The 18,085-nt window shown below is 40.4% G+C and overlaps 1 protein-coding gene across 2 annotated transcripts in view; it reads right to left on the bottom strand.

The window, feature by feature from the left end:
- The window catches only part of Diaph2 (diaphanous related formin 2), a 915,994-nt gene extending 898,233 nt beyond the window's left edge, over positions 1-17,761 (bottom strand). Inside the window, exon 1 of one of the 2 annotated variants that reach the window (XM_045140096.1) lies at positions 17,624-17,761. In XM_045140096.1, the coding sequence (XP_044996031.1) occupies positions 17,624-17,761 (138 nt within the window). The remainder of the gene's footprint in view (positions 1-17,623) is intronic. The other variant, XM_045140097.1, reaches the window with a different exon arrangement.
- Between the last annotated feature and the right edge of the window lie 324 nt (positions 17,762-18,085).

Genomic DNA, 18,085 nt, shown 5'->3' with positions numbered 1-18,085 from the left:
TGTGTAGAGGGAATGTCCGGTGAATTGTAGGATGTTGAGCAGCATCCTGTCCTTTACATACTAGATGCTAGCAGCATCCTCTCCTTACTGTAAAAATGAAAACTGTCTCCAGACATTAAATACTAAATGTTCCTTGGGAAGTTAAAACTCTATTCAACTAAGAAGCACTGGCCTAAAGAAAAGGAAAAATCTTTTTTTAAGATAGGAGAATCTACACCCCTACTAATGTTCTTGTTCTTAGCACAAACTCCTCTGGATTACATCATGTCAAAAACTAAAAGAGAACTGGGGAGATGGCTTATCAGTTAAACGTTTGCCTGTGAAGCTTAAGGACCCTGGCTCAAGGCTCAATTCCCCAGGACCCATGTAAGCCAGATGCACAAGGCGGAGTATATGTCTAGAGTTCATTTGTAGCAGTTAGAGGCCCTGATGCACCAATTCTCTCTCTCTCTCTGTCTCTCTCTCGTTCTCCCTCCCTCCCTCCCTCCCTCTTTCTACCTGTCACTCTCAAATAAATAAAAAATAAACAAAAAAAAAAAACTAAAAGCAGGGATAGAGAGTTCACTCAGTGGTTAAAATGCACTTGCTTGCAAAGGTCACACATAAAGCCAGATGCAAAAAGTGGCACTTGCGTCTGGAACTCATTTACAGTGGTACTAGGCCATGGTGCATCACTTGTAATTCATTCTCTCCCTCCCTCTTCTGCCCTCTTTGTTTCTGCTTGCAAATATATAAAGTATTTTTGAAAAAATGAATAAAAATAGTATATCACACTTTGCCAAACAAGTTACCTTCTGAATATTCATGTTTATGCCCACAGATTAATGCTGCTCTTGCATTTGGTCAGGAAGCTTTTATTGCAGTTGGTAGTAACTACTGGTGAGACACAAAACTAGTTAAAAGTTCTGAAAATAAATGATTGAGTTCTCAGTGCTAATATACATATATGTCTATATGTTTCTATGTCTAAATGACATCTGTATATCAGGCTTTCCAAGATTCAGGGAATGTTATAGAATAGGGGACAGAAAGAATTTAAGAGCCAGAGGATGAGGAGGCATGCTATGGAACTCTGCCTTCATGACGTTACAGTAGCTGATGCTATCTACACAAGACCTGTAAAATAGAGGGATTGGGGATGTAACATCAAAACAGGCCAGGGACTAGTTGGAAAGAATACAGGATTCAGTGGAGGACGAGATGGGAGTGGGTACAAAGGAGGGTGGTGGTGGGATTATGATCATGCTATACAGTGTGAGTGTGTGTGTGTGTGTGTGTGTGTGTGTGTGTGTGTGTGTGTGTATGGAATTGTCAATAAAAACTTAAAAACAAAATTTAAATGTGCTGTTTATTTATTTGTTTATTTATTTTATTTGAGAAAGAGAAAGAGCAAACACAGATATATAGAGAGAATGGATGCACCAGGACCTCCTGCTACTGCAAACTGAGCTCTAGACACATGAAACACCATATGCATCTGGCTTATGTGGGTACTGGGGAAATGAACTGAGGTCATTAGGCTTTGCAGGCAAACACTTTAACTGCTAAGCCATCTCTCCAACCCTGATATTTTTTTCTTTTAAAAAAGAGGATATCAGGAATCAGGAACATATTTGGAGGAAATATAAACTTGGAAGGACAGAAAATATGAATAACTGAGAAATAGAAATTTAAATAAAGTCTTTGCTTAATGACTAGATTTTCCATCATGTATATGTCATGAAGAGAGGCTAAAGGATCCTTCACTTTCTAGTTTCATGATGTATTTTACATAGTTCTCTGAAGAAAACTAACATGGAAATTTTAACTCATTGAGATAGTGATCATGCATGAAATTATCATAATGTATCCCATAAAGATGCATAAATATTATGTCTCAATTTTTTTAAAAGTACTGATGATAAGTAAAAAATGGCTTAATTCCAGGCTCTAAGCATATACTGAAGTATGTTCTTTATCTAAAGAACCTATGATGGTTTTAAAAATTAAAGACTCCAGCCAGGCATGGTGGTACACACCTTTAATCCCAGCAGTTGGGAGGCAAAGGTAGGAGGATCACCGTGAGTTCAAGGCCACTCTGAGACTACATAGTGAATTCCAGATCAGCGTGGGCTAGAGTGAGACCCTACCTCGAAAAAAAAAAAATAGAGACTCCCTTTATCTTTAGGAAGGAAAAATGTTTAACACTGGGAAGTAGATCTTAAGCTACATTTTGTACTTCCATGTTATTTGGCACTTAAGCCCACAGTTAATGCTGCTATTACTCATCACATGTCAATGCTAAAATAGTTTGTCACAACCATTTCTGCAGACTAATTAAAGAAAGATAGCACTTGGCTGACTATGCCACACTTTTATAGCAGCCAATCTTTAGGCAAAGCAGACACAGGAAGCAGCAGGAGAAGGTAGGTGGTTCTTGGCATTCCCCTAAACAAGAAACAATGCATATCATGTACTTGTGTAACAGGAGACAGCACTAGCTTTTCCAAAGCCGTTTTACTTCATACAAAAGTTCACAAACAATCAGAAAGAGTGTGGAGAAGGGAGGAGAGAGCAAGCAAAAAGATAAAGCAGTCAGTATGACTTACATGGTAACCTGCTATGAAGCACTGGTACACTGATGCCAAAAACAAGAGAATTAGCAATAGTATGAGAGATCAGCAAGCCTTGTAGTGACTATGAAATTACTGTGATAAAGGTCAAACTACCCAGACTACTATTTATTCATTAGAGCGAGAAACAGAGACAGAGAAACAGAGATAAAATTGGTGCACCAGAGTCTCTAGCCGCTGTAAACAAACTCCAGATGCATGTGCCCCTTTGTGCATCTATCTACCTTTACTTGGGTAGTGGGGAATCTAACTCAGGTCATTAGATTTTGCAGGCTAGCACCTTACCATGCATTAACTGCTGAGCCATCTCTCCTGCCCCAGAATGCTAGTTTTAAGAGCTGTATTCATGTATCATTAAAATGTTGGTTAGTGGTTGAGCTCTTGCCTGTGAAGCCTAAGGACCCCAGTTCAAGGATCAATTCTCCAGGACCCACATAACCCAGATGCACAAGGGGGTACATTCATCTGGAATTCCTTTGCAGTGGCTGGAGGCCCTGGTGCACCCATTCCCCCCCCTTCCCTCCCTCCCTTCTTCCCTCTTTCTCTGTCTCTCACTCTCAAATAAATAAAAATAAATTTAAAAAATGCACAGCCAGGCTGGAGAGATGGCTTAGTGGTTAAGCGCTTGCCTGTGAAGCCTAAGGACCCTGGTTCGAGGCTCGGTGCCCCAGGACCCACGTTAGCCAGATGCATAAGGGGGCGCACACGTCTGGAGTTCGTTTGCAGTGGCTGGAAGCTCTGGCGCGCCCATTCTCTCTCTCCCTTTATCTGTCTTTCTCTCTGTGTCTGTCGCTCTCAAATAAATTTAAAAAATTTTTTAAAAATTTTAAAAATTTAAAAAATTTTTAAAAATGCACAGCCACATCAGTCTTGTGCTCAAGGCACATATCTTCACAATTTTGTGGTAGTGATTCAAAGAATTTTAACTTTGGATTTTAAGTAGCACTGAAACAAATAGTTCCTGAACTCCACCTTCTAAATACATACATACATACATACATACATACATACATACATACATACACACACACACACACACACACACACACACACACACACACACACACACATAAGGTGCAAATATAGGCCAGGTCTGAGTACTACCAGTCCATTAGGTCTTCTGGTTAATTTATAACTCTAAGGTTTAGGCTGTTAGGCAGGATAGAAAAAAAATCATGGTTTAAAACAGATTTTCTAATCATACTGGACTTGAAAGCCATGTTCATGACTGCACATTCTCAAGCAAGTTACTTATCTGCTCTGAGCCTTTTTCATTACCTACAAAGCGATGGATATGAGGATGGAATGAGGTAATATTCAAGCCACCGTCAATCCTGAAGCCTCCCTGTGCATTCTTGCCGAGTATGCCCAGACTGTAAGGTACTGCCAGCATTTTGAAGTCTATTTCCCAGGGCTTTGTTGGTTTCAAGTGACTTTGAGGACGAGGTAATATCTCTTCATCCCAGAAAAGAGCAAGCTGGCTTTTGTTTTCACTATTAAAGTAGTATATTCCCCAAGCTTGGTGTCTCTCTGTTGTAGCACAGCTAACTGCCTGAATAGGCACTATTGGGGTCCACCTTGTGGGACTTAAGATCATGGTAGACCAAAGTGTTATGCAAACATTCTGACTACTACTTTTACAATGACTAAACTGTCCTTTGTTTCTGACCCAGGAGCCTTGGATCTTTTACAGTTAGCCATAAAATGGTACAGTGCCCTGATTCATAGGATAAAATTTCACACTTGGCACAATTCTTGACAAACACATACAAAGCAATCAGAGAGGTAACTGGCACCTTTGCCACTGGGTATCATTGATAATCACTTCACCTAAGGAATAAGATGACATAGAATGAAGCCAGTAATCTGTAGAGGCTCAGGACATTGCTTTCCATGCACTGTGTGTCTAAGAATGTTGCTGTGGCCATCACTGGACTGAAAGACTCCAGAAACAAGACCACAAAGTTAGATGAGCTATTCAGAATTTAGTATTCAGCCTTGAATGATCTTCCTTCATAATTTCAACTTTCAGTCTAACTGAAATCCATGTAATGTATTTATGTTAGGGCAGATCCATTACAGCTCTCAATAACCTTTGACTCTTAATATGTCAAAACTGATTGAAGGCTTACAGATCATCTATTAGAGTCACTTATTTCAAAGGATAAGCTGACAGCAAGAAAAAAGACAAATAAAGGACTGCTATGAGTTACATTTTTAAATAAGTAATCACCTTATTTTTTGTAAAGAACCAGAAACAAGCTATTACAAAAATAACAAGATGTCTTACATAGCTTATTTTAATGCAACATTTTTTGATTATATGAAATACAATGCAGGATCTTGAAAACACAGACTGGTATACTAAGATCAAAATGCAGTTTTTACTAATTCATGCTAACATTGCTGGTAATGAGTATAAATTTTTAAAATGCTATTAAATAAATATCTGTCACATTCAACAGCTGATTTAACATTGAATAACTATCTTGCTACACTGATAATACTTAAAGAAACCAGGAAAAATGTCAAGGAATAAAATGACCTTCAGACATAGAAAAATCAAGTGATAACAAATTATTTAAATGGAGGGAAGAAGTTGAAAGTAGAGATCTGCAAAATACCTTGATCCACAATTAGATCAGAACTGATAGAAGTGTGGAAAAACAGCTCACATCCCTACACAATTCCTACTTTCAAGTATCACTAATATGCCAATTTCATTTTATTCAGAGAAATGGCCACTTAGAGTTTAGGATTTGGTCTTGGCCCAACACAGCTTATATAAAAATGGAGGATTTGGCTCTCACAGGAATTCACCAGAGCATCTGAAAATGGTTTGCTGGAGCAAGTATAGGCAGTACAAGAAAAGCCTTGGTGACTTCAGAATATGGGTAAAAACCCTGCTTTAGTAAAACAACTACATGAAAATCCAAAGTGCCCAACAAGGGTAAAATCCAAACCATTTTTATTTTCGTGCATCAACAACTAATTATTCCCTTTTATAGCTTCTTTAAAGACCATTAGCTACTCAACCAAAGGGAGAGAAATGTAAGCTAATGCAGTTCCAATGAAAAACAAGCTGTGAGGGCAGACCAAGAAAAGGTTATTTTCACTCACAAATGTTTTATGTATGCACTGACTCTTCTGGAAAACATTGATTTTGTAATGTGAGTTATCAGACTGCAGAGCATACTATTAGAAGAAATGTCTCTGCCAATTAATTTTACCTCATCTTAACTTTCTATGTGTTCTCTGCTTGTGTCATGGGCAATGTAAATGAAAATAAGTTAAAGTTATGATAAGAACTTCCAAAACCACAGTCTTATCCATATTATCTATGAATATATGAAGCTCTGTGAGATAATAATATCAAAAAATTACTGTCAGAAAGTGAGAAAGAGAAGCCTTAAGTAGAGAAGGTAATTACCATATTGAACCTAAAACCTAGACCCTAAAGACACAGCCATCCACATTTAAGGACTTCAATAAGTCAAATGCAAATACAGTCAAGGTATAAGACAATCTATGATACTCTCTTTCAGAATCAATGACAAGTAAAAGCTTCCTATTCTAAGGAAGACATTAAACCATCTCCTATGCTTCAGAATAAAGTATGAACATGCAAAGATGGTCCATATACGAGCTTTGCATGAATAACAAAAATAATCCCATGAAGATCTAGCCTTGTGCCTGACATATGATAAGTACTGAGATCGACTTATCATGGTCTAATGCACTTGAGAATGGCCCAAGCACACGGTAGCCCTTGTCTACATGCAAATACATAGTCTACACTAGGTCTTGCTACTTCTACACAGAATCTTCCTAACCAGCTCCAGCCAGCATAACATGCTATTAAACATTTCATATTTTATAAGTTATTGATTTCAAAGCACACAAAACACCTACACCTCTATAGCTTTCTATCTCCTAAACAAAAGGAGAAAATGCCAGCTTTCAAACCCCAATAATTATCACTCATCTACCTGCCTTGAGGAAAATCACGCACTTGATTGGACCAGAAAATGGTCAAGAAGGTATACAGTGGACATTGATTTACTCAATGTACAAGGTTAGAGAACATATATGCACCTTGTCTTTCATCACAACAGTGTTAAGCTATTTTCTGGAACTAAGTGGCTACACAAATTTTTCAGTAAATCTGTGGGGAGTCTAGACCATTTTCCCAAGTTAATTTCTCATATTTTCCCACTCGACCCATCTACAGCTCTATCCCATTAAGTGTGGTCTAATTATCAAGTGTAACCACTGAAACCTAAATAAATAGATTCAGAGTACTTGTCAATGGTTTACAATACATTAACTTGTAGTATGCCAAAGTGGCTAAACAACAAAGATAGGCACCTCAGGTAGTTCTGTAGAGAAATCAAGAATATTTTTCCTTTGTCCAACTATCTGCATCTCCCTGGGAGGAAAATACTCCCACATAAGCCCTACCACACTTCATAACTTACAATTTTTTTTAAAGTGAAGCTAAAGTCTTTTTTTTTTTTCCTATGATACATAGTAACTGTTACAAAAAGTCTACCCACACTTGCAGAGTCAACTTTTGTACATTACCCACAGAATGGGGAGAAAATATTTCTGGGTTATCCAACTGATAGAGGCCTAATCTCTTGAATCTACAAAGAACTCAAAAATGCAAACAGTAAAAAGCCAAACACCCCATTCACAAAATGGGGCAAAGAGCTGAACAGGCAGTTGACAAAAGAAGAAATACAAATGGCAAACACATACTTAAGACAATGTTCATCCTCCCTAATCATCAGGGAAATGCAAATTAAAACAACTATGAGATTCCACCTTACCCCAATAAGGATAGCAAGCATCAAAAAATCAAATGAGCCGGGCGTGGTGGCGCACGCCCTTAATCCCAGCACTCAGGAGGCAGCGGTAGGAGGATCGCCGTGAGTTCGAGGCCACCCTGAGACTACATAGTGAATTCCAGGTCAGCCTGAACCAGACTGAGACCCTACCTCGAAAAACAAAAAAAAATAAATAAATAAAAATAAAATAAAATGAAAATAAATGCTGGCGAGGATGTGGACAAGTAGGAACACTCATCCACAGTCAGTGGGAATGTAAGATGGTACAACCACTTTGGAAAGCAATATTGAGACTGCTGAAAAAGCTGACTATAGAGATACCAACAGACCCAGTTATTCCATTACTGGGCATTGACCCTAAAACCTTCAAACCACAGGCCAGAGAGATTTGCTCAATCATGTTTGTAGTGGCTCAATTCGTAATAACTAAGAGCTGGAATCAACCCAGATGTCTATCACTAGAAGAATGGATAACTAAGATGTGGTATATCTACACAATAGAATTCTATACAGAAGTAAGAAATAATGACACAATGAAATTTGAGGAAAAATGGTTGAACCTGGAACAGATCATTCTCAGTTAACTTACCCAATCACAGGAAGAAAAAAAAAAAAAGCGCCACATAGTCTCATTCATCTACAGCACCTAACCTGAATTTGCCCAGGATGCCTTACATAGTCAGCAAGCATCTCATGGATGAGACACTAAGATGGGTAGGGAGGGAGGGGAGGGCAACAGAGGGGTGGGAAACACAAATCTAGACCCAAATGACAACGGTACCATAAAATTCCACTTCCTAAAAGGCAGACCAAATGGCTGAAACTTCACCAGGCCATTAGAGGGAACACCTGAACCACAAGACAGTGGAGAAGGTATGATGAAGACTAACCTTAATCTACAGCTTCCCATCCTCCCTCTCCGTCTCTCCCTCCCTCCCTCCTCCCCTCTCACTCATTCTCTCTTCTCTCTAGCTCTTTTATATTAGTTATCTTTTTCCTCCTTTGCTTAGTGGGCACTGACCTGTAACTCCCAGTACCAGCATGTGGCTGTCATCCACAATGAGCTTTTGATCAGAGAGACCTACAAGGTTTCCGAAAAGAAAGACAGATTTCTGTCAGGGTACTTGATGACCCACCAAAGGTGAGTGGTAAGACCCTACTGCTGAAGACACCTTATGTGGTTGACACATAAAATGGAATGGCATGGCTGGAATTTGGAAGACAGAGCGTCTCTAGTGACATAAGGTGCTACATGGGTGACTAGGGGAAATAAACAATATCTCTCCAAGCAACTCATGGTCTAACCTACTTAGCAGCAAATAACCTGTTGTGATGCCCACACAAGTGCAATAGTGGCACACAGCTATAGTGGGGAACCAACTGCTCTTGATTTCGCTAACTGATCCCCTCAGTGGTAGGGGACCCTTAGCTGGAGCTGGCAAACAAGTCAGAACCATATCCAAACATAAGCCCACTGTCCATTATCAAACTACCATCAATCATGGGCTACAAGAGGTTCTACACCTATTAAATTCTCTATAAAAAAGTAAGGTTTATCTCATTTGTCTTGGTGCTAACTTACTCTCCCTTGGAGAATCTGCTTCTCTTTTTCAGATAGATGCAGATCATAAGGAGAGGACCACACCATCATACCTCAAAAGGGCCCCGGCTGAAACTAAGGAAAATTGGCGAAACAAGCAAGGGTTGTTTTCCTGGTGAACAAGATACCATCACAAGGGGGAAGGAGATCAACACAGAGAAAAATCAACTCCTACCAAATTAGAGAGCCAGAGCCTCAGAGGCCCCCAACATCTCATCACTGAAGCAGACCAAAAATGAACCCAACATGGCTCAGGGAAATTTTGCGGAAGAGGGGCTGGAAAGAATGTCAGAGCTGCATGTTGGGTTACAATATGCAGAGACATTTATCATACCAATAACTGTGGGCTAACTTCACAATACATGACCCATATACCTCAACAAGGAGGGGCCAAAGAGAGGGGGTATGTCACGGATGAGCCTAATAATGGTACCAAACTGACTGTATTTGCTGAATACAAAACTAATTAATAAAAAATTTAAAAACCTAATGAAAGACAAATGTGAACCTTATCCAGATGTGGTGGCACAAGCCTTTTATCCCAGCACTCAGGAGGCAGAGGAGGTAAGATGGCTGTGAGTTTGAAGCTGACCTGGGACTACAAAGTTCCAGAACAGCCTGAGCTAGAGTGAGACCCTACCTCAAAAAAAAAAAAAAAAAGGTGAACTTTCTTTGGGTTGATGCCTTATGATAGCATTTTATGTTTAGTAACTTTTAGCACAACTTTACCATTAATTTAAGGCTCAATTTGTCTAAGTTCAGGGATATGTACATTAAAATACATATTAGGTTAAAAATCTGATTGTTTTTGAGGCAAATGATGATATGTGATGATGGGTTGAACATTAGTTATTATCAAGAAATATGTTAATTTTTAAAGAAGTGACAGTAATTCTTAGAGATGTACACTGAAGTATATAGGAAGAAAATGATATGATATCTGTTATTCCAACTAAAATCTTTTAGTTGGAAAAACAAAGGATGGATGAAATAAATTTAGAAAATCTAGGTAATTGTTTTACCTGAGAGATCAGAATAGATGTAGTTTCAGCATACTACCTGTTTTAATCTTTGAATTTCTTCATGCTTCAGAAAAAATAATCTTATTATCTCTCACTATGAAGTAAAAACTTGATTTCACTTTGATCTTGATGCTTATATTTGACCAACAAATTAAAGGTACATTAAATATTCCCCACAATGTTGAGTGGATTTTTATCAAAATTTGTAGAGATTTATCACAACACAACAAATACCATTTTGCAGAAAGGAATTGCAGGGTGGGACATAGCTTGTCTAATATGCAAAAGACCTGGGTTTGATTACAAGCACTGCATAAACTAGATAGGATCGTACACACCTGAATTTCCAGCATGCAGGAAAACCAGGATTTCAGATCATTCTCAACTACATAGTAAGTTCAAGGTCACCCCAGGCCACCTCACACCAAACAATCACCAAGATTCAGTTGAGATTCTGCTTAAAGATAGAGTCTATCATTTATGTGGAAATAGATCCAGTCTGGTCAAAGACTGAAATTAGTATGAGTTAATTTCTTTTTCTAATATTCATAACAAATGGTGATGTGGAAAAATATCAAAAACTTTACATGCACAAATTCTGAGCCTTTTTATTTTAAAAAATATTATCATTTGAGAGAAATGAAGAAAAAGAGGCAGGCAGAAACAGAGTATGGGCACACCAGAGCCTCCTACCACCACAGACAAACTACAGGTACATGTACCATTTTGTCTATCTGGCTTTATGTGGGTACTGGGTAATCAAACCAAGTCCATCAAGCTTTGCAAACAAGTGCCTTTAACTGCTGTGCCATCTCTCCAAATGCCTGAGATCCTGTCTACATTGAATGACTTTCACATGGCATCAAGTTACATAGCAAGCTTATAGCTCTTTTTTATATCACTTAATCATCATCTTAGCATTTTTGTTCTATTGTTAGGAAAAATAAAGCATCACACCACCCAAATCTGGCAGAAGGAACTGGTTTCTTCTGCATTTCCTTACTAAATACATGGACAGGAAAGTTGGGCCTTCAATAATATTTTTTGGTGGTTATAGTGTTACCTAGGAAGGTTTAACCAAATCTGCAAATTCATATAAATTACCATATATTATGTGTATACTATTTTCAGAGCATCCGATGATTTACAGTGATGTCTGAGATTAGGTTAGAAAAGAGTATGATTGTATTTTGATGATATGTCTCTTTTGCCAGAGCTCTTAGCACTTAGAGTGAAATTTACAAGGATCACAATTATAAATTGTTCATGAAAGGAACAAAAGAAGACATTGAATAACTTTTTTAGAGTGCTTGAAGCATAATGAGTCAGTGCTACAGATACCTTCTACAATAAAGGTGATAGCTTTGAAACTTACTTCTAAGGCAGTCCTTAACATTTGAATGACTCAGTTTCCTTATTTGTATATCAGTAAGCTCCCTGACAAGATAGAATGTCATAGATATCTACTGAAATATTTTAACAAAAAATTCAAATGCCTCAAACTTATCAACTGACTTGTTCTTTAAGAAAATGGGGTAAGCCCAGCACATGCCTTTAATCACAGCACTCAGGAGGCAGAGGTAGGAGGATCACTGTGAGTTCAAGAGGCCACCCTGAGATTACATAGGGAATTCCAAGTCATCCTGGGCTAGAGTGAGACCCTACCTTGAAAAAACAAAAAAGGGTGGGGTGAAAAAAAGTTAAGTTCACATCTCTATTGACTTAGCACAAAAAATCCTTAGTAACAGAATAGAATGGGTAATCCTTCCCATTGGTAAATGGCAATCAGAAGTGAAAAAGGAACTCAACAACATCTAACCCGATCACTACCATTTATACAATGTGAGTGCTCACACACTCCAAAAAATCATGCAACTACAACCAATTTCATTTTTCAGAAATGGGGACTGAATCCATGACTCATGAATACCAGACAATATTCACCATTGAGCTTCATCCTCAACCTCAAAAGCACATCTGATTTCAGATAATATAAAGGATTAATAAATATAGGGTTGGAGAGATGGCTTAGCAGTTGAGGTGCTTGCCTACAAAGACAAAGGACCCATGTTTGATTGCCCAGTACCCACATAAAGCCAGATGCACAAGGTGGTGCATGCATCCAGAGTATGTTTGCAGTGGCTAGAGGCCCTGGCACACCCATATTCCCTCTCTCTTTCTCTCTTTCTCTCATAAATAAAAAATAAGTAAATATATTTTTAAAAATACTCTATAACATTATGTAATTTCCTAAATGTGTTCTCTTTACTGTACTTTACCTAAACCACCTTGTCAAGTAAATCAGATAAGCAAATTGGCATGTTTCTACAGGCCCAGATACTGGGGTGGGAGGAGTGTTACTTGAACCAAGGGGTTCAAATCCAGCAAGATGGAAATCAAACCTGTTGTAAATGCTCATCAGAGATCACAAACAAACAAAAAAAATAGGATAGACTCTGGAAACCAGAGTGAGGGGAATGTACAGTGTATGCACATGTGTGCAAATGTATACCCCTGTGCCCTGTTCACACACTGCAGAGGCCATTGTGAAATATCAGGTGTCCTGCTCTATCACTTTTCTTCCATTTGGCTTCATAATTTCCTTGAGGTGAGCCTCTTACTGAAACTGGAACTGCCTTATTTTGGAAAGACTGACTAACAAACCTGAGGACTGGGGACATAAGCATGTGTAGCGATGTCCAGCTTTTGATGTGCATTGGGTATAGAACACAGGTCATGTTCGTGCAGTAAGAGATCTTATCCACTGAGCCATCTCTCCAGCCCCTACAGGCCATATAATATGGACAATAATTTCAAATCACTTTCTAATAACAGCAAACTGTTTCTTGGCTCAAAAGTTTTGGTATCACTTCTATGCATGGAAGTTCTGGCTCTGACATCACAAGAACCTAAAATAAACAAGGGGAGTAGGAGAGTTTCTCATACACCTAAAGAATTTTCATGAACTTCAAAATTAAAGAAACGATAAAGGGACTGGAGAAATGGCTCAGCAGTTAAAGGTACTTGTTTGCAAAGTCTGCCTGCTTGGGTTTGATTCCCCAGTACCCACATAAAGCCATATGCACAAAGTGGTGCATGTGTCTAGGGTTCTGTTTGTAGTGGTAGGAGGCCCTGGCATGCTCATATTCCTTCATATTCCCTCCCTCCCTCTCCCTCTCCCTGTAAATAAATATATTTTTTTAAATAGAAAAGACAGAAAAGCTGAGCATGTATCACCATGCCTGTAATCCTAGTACTTGGGTAGTGCAGGCATGAGGCTCAGGAGTTCAAAGCCATCCTCAGCAGCTACATAGTGGGTTCAAGGCCATCCTGGGCTACCAGAGACCATATCTCAAACAACCAAGCAAAAGAGATAGAGAAATGTACAGACAAGTTCACTTGATGATAAACATATACATAGTATGTACATACACATACACTAACAAAAACATGGCACATAAAAGTTAACAAATTTGGGGACTGGAGGGATGGCTTAGCAGTTAAAGGGCTTGTCTGCAAAGCCAAAGGACCCATGTTCGATTCCTCAGGTCCCATGGGGGCGCATTCATCTGCAGTCCATTTGCAATGGCTACAGGCCCTGGTGTGCCCATTATCTCACTCTATCTCTCCCTCTTTCTCTGTCAAATAAATAAATATAAAAAAATATTTTTAAAAAGCTAACAAATTTGCCAGGCATGGTGATGCACACCTTTAATCCCAGCACTCAGGAGGCAGAGGTAGGAGGATTGCCGAGAGTTCAAGGCCACCCTGAGACTACATAGTGAATTCCAGGTCAGCCTGAGCTAGAGTGATAACCTACCTCGGAAAACAAAAACAAACAAACAAAAATGTTAGCAAATGTGTATGGCCTCTTTTCAACAATGTAATCTCTCAAATACCTGACTGTATAGGGGGAAATAATCCCAACTAGTAATCATTTACCTAACAGGTTTTCAAGAATCAGCACAAAACAGTATCCATACCCAGAAGTACTTGAATATCTTCGTAGACACAAGATCTGTCCATAGCATTTCAACTCAGACAGTTACAAGTTCAAAAGAAGCAAGAGCCCAAACACAGTAAGCTTAAGTAACTAGGGAAGCTTTAATGGAAGAGACTATTGAGGTATGAGCTGGGCTGTGAAAACCAGTGAAGTTTATTAAAGAGAAGCCCAGGACATTTCAACTTTGGTGAGAATGTTCAGGGTGGGTGGCAGGAAAGGGAGGCAAACTGCAGTTACAGGAAGAAACTGAGGTAATACATGGGCTGGTAAATGGATGAATACATGAGCAGAAACTGGAACCCAGGTTGCCGACTTGGTTCATTGCAAACTAGACTTCCTGCGTTCCTCCTGAAATTTTCCACTGATCCACATTTCTTTCTGAAACACCAATCTCATCAGATTCTCTTGTTTTAATCAGTTCAAGGACTTAGTCTGCTTTCAGAAAATGAGAGTTGTAACTCTAAGGTGCCACACAAAGATCCAGCTTACATGGATTGTTGGGGAATTGAACACAGGCTGATAGACTTTGCAAGCAAGCACCTTTAACCACGGGGAAATCTTCTCAGCACCAATACTGGCTTCTCTTTACTGTCTTTCTTCAGCTTTTTTTAATTTTTTTTTAATTTATTTGATAGAAATAGGCAGGGAGAGAAAGAGAAGGAGAGAGATATAATAGGTGTGCTAGAGCCTCCAGCCACTGCAAATGAACTACAGAGTTGTGTGGCCCTTGTGCATCTGGATTATGTGTGTCCTGCGGAATTGAGCCTGGGTCCTTTGGCTGTGTAGGCAAGCATCTGAACCTCTAAGCCATCTCTCCAGCCCACAATAGCTCTTTACTTCCTGTATGTCATGAATGCCTGTAAGAAGCTAACAAAAGCTATTAGACCCAGAGAAATAAACATATGCTCAATGTTTTCTTACAATTTGAAAACTTAAAAGTCCCTAATTACCACAAGCATTCATACAATTTCTGTTGCCATAGGGCTTTGCTTTATAATTACATGCCACAACTTTATATACACACAAATAAGGATTATAAAAGCGATGCATAATACTGCAAAATTAAATTCAGCCTAAACTCTTATCTAATTTGCAAATTTTAAGGTAAAAATCCCACATGATGAGCTGGAGAAATGGCTTAGCAGTTAAGGCACTTACCTATAAAGCCTAAGGACCTAGGTTCAATTCTCCAGTTCAATTCTCCAGTACCCATGTAAGGTGCTGCATTCATCTGGAGTTCGTTTGCAATGGCTAGAGGCCCTGACATGCCCATTCTCTCTGTCTGCCTCCCTGCCCCTCTCTCTGTATCTCTCTCAATCAATAAATTTTAAAAATCCCACAAAGGGCTGGAGAAATGGCTTAGTGGTTAAGGTGCTTGCCTGCAAAGCCAAAGGACCCAGATTTGACTCCCCAGTATCCATGTAAGCCAGATGCACAAGGGGGCACACACATCTGGAGTTCGTTAGTGACTGGAGGCCCTGGCAAACTCACTCACCCCCCCCAACCTATTTCTCTCACACATAAAGAAAAATAAAACAAAATAATAAAAATATCCCACATGAACTTTTACCTAAAGAGTTTAAAGACTTCATGTTTGTTGAAACTGTTTGCCTTACATTGTGCCATGATGACTGCCCAAATTTGTTTTGATAACCTCTGACACATTTACTTGTAAAAAAAGGTAAGACTCAGAAGAAATGTTTGGGGTATTCATGTTGTTCTTAATAATCTCTTGGATTCAAATCCTTGCTCTACTATATCAAGCTCTGTTCAGCAGAGAACAGTGAAATTAGCTAGGCACTGAAAGTGATACTATCTCATAACTATCCAGTTACCTTGTCAAAGCAAATGAAACATAAAAGATGAACCAGAACAAATGGCCAACGGGAAGGGAAGAATATAATCAAGGTGTTCTTACTACTAGAGATAAGTGTTTTTCCTTGAGTATCCTTCTTACATGCAGACAATTCTTGCTAGATGTATGAAACTATTGAAACTAATCATTAACTTTTACTTGTAATTAAACTTTTCATTACTGGTTAAAGCAGTTTGCACTGGGTTTAAAAACAAAAATAAAGGAAACATGATCACACTTTTACTGTAAACGGATAAATTTCAAAATCACTTCATACTTTTAAACATTCATTTTTCATAATTCCCTTATTTTTTTCTGTTTCATAGTGGTACAGCAGGCACCTGTTACACTTCTGACAGCCCAGAAAATTAACAAAAACACTGTGATTCAGTTTCTGTCTTTCTAAATGCTGGAGTCATTGGGCAGAGAGGCAAGTAATTTCTTGATTTGCCTCAAGTTTGTGTGAAAATGTTGAGATTTTTGATTTTGTTATCTGAATGTATGCCACCAGTCTCTTCTCACATAATGAATGACTGCATATTTCCTTCTGTTGAACCACTGTTTTCCCATATGGACAGACCATAATTGGAAAGAAAATAAGTGCCAAAAAAGAAGTACAAGTGCAGACCAGTTGGCCAGATCCCAGAGGAAATGGCCTCAGTTATATGACACAGTCTCACCCTCTCTTCCTGTACAATGAAGCTGTTGCTTAAAACTGAAAACTACACATGCAACACGTGGCTTGGGCTTCGGTTCTGGACAGAGAATCTTCATGCATTTGCAGAATCAAGGCAGGAAAACTTTTTCCCCTCATGCCACCGAAATGAGAAAGTTTACCAAAAAGAGGAACTCTTAACTGATGAGCTGAAGAAACTCCAGTATTTCTCAATGCAGTACCCGTCCCTGAAGATTTCATTCCTCTGCACATTGGGCGGCAGGAAATGAACTACCACCACTGGTTCACACTGTCAGGACTGTGAGGCTTGTGTAGGCTACCTCAGTGCTTGTGAACGTTCCTTATCCGGAGTAGAAGCACCTCAGGACTGGTACATGCACAAGGGACAGTCGGTGGTACCTCACCCAGACTCTGACGCTCCCCTTTGCTTCCAAACAACTATTATTGCTTGGGAGAGCACAAGGAGGTGGGGGAGAGCACGTAAGCGCCACTTCCCGGGATTTCTGCAAAAGTAGCAGGATTGCTGGGGGCGGGGGGGGGGGTCCATTGTAGTTATGCTTTTTTGTTATCTTTGTGGCTCGCAAGTACTCAGAACCAAATGGAGGGAGGTTCCCCAGCCCCCCGCGAGCCCAAGAGTTTAAGAGTCGAAACAGCAAGTGACAAGATGTTCCAGGGAAATAGAATGGGGCGAAGAAGGCTGGTGTCCACAAGTTCCACAAACAACAGCCCTACCAGGTACTTTAGGACACGGAGTGTCCGCAAGTTGGGGTGGGGCCTTACTTCCCACACTGCCTCCCACAGTGAGAACGGGGTGACGTGGAGAACGGGGTGCTCTTCCGCACCACCCCCGTCGTCTCCGCGCCTCAGCGTGGCCCAGCGAGGTCGCGGTCACTCTTAGAAGCCACCCCACCACCACCACCACCGGTTCATTCCGCGTTCCACGGCAGGAGGATCGCGGGGTGCTCCCAAGTCCCCCAGGCCGGCAGGGGCTGCGGGAGCACTCACCAATTTAGGTTTGTTTTTCGATTCCTCTTCGGGAGCGGCCCGGTTCCCGGCGCTGCGCTTGTGGCTCCGGCTCCCGCCCGTTTCCTCGCCACCGCCTCCCGCGCCCGCCGTCGCCGCCGCCGCCCCGAGCGGCTCCATCGTCCGCCCTCTGGCCTGTCACCTGTGTCCCGGAACCCCCGCTCGCCTTCGCCCGAGAAACTGCCCCGGCACCGACTCGCCGGCACCTCGGCCACCGGTAGAGAGTCGTTGCCTCCCCACTGGCGCGCCACCCAGTCCAGGCCCCCAAGGCTCCCGGGTCCCAGACACCCCGGACACAAGCACGCCGCTGCCACTACTCCGCGCTGGGGCAAGCCCTGCCCCTAAGCAGTTGCAATTATCTCGGTCGCCACCGCCCTCAGGGCGGTGTTTAGGGTGGAGAAAAAGTAGGTGCCTATCTCTTTAAGGCGGCCTCGACACACGTGA

This window comes from Jaculus jaculus, chromosome X, assembly GCF_020740685.1.
Source record: "Jaculus jaculus isolate mJacJac1 chromosome X, mJacJac1.mat.Y.cur, whole genome shotgun sequence".
Lineage (NCBI taxonomy): Eukaryota > Metazoa > Chordata > Mammalia > Rodentia > Dipodidae > Jaculus > Jaculus jaculus.
This window is presented reverse-complemented; position numbering and strand designations above follow the sequence as displayed.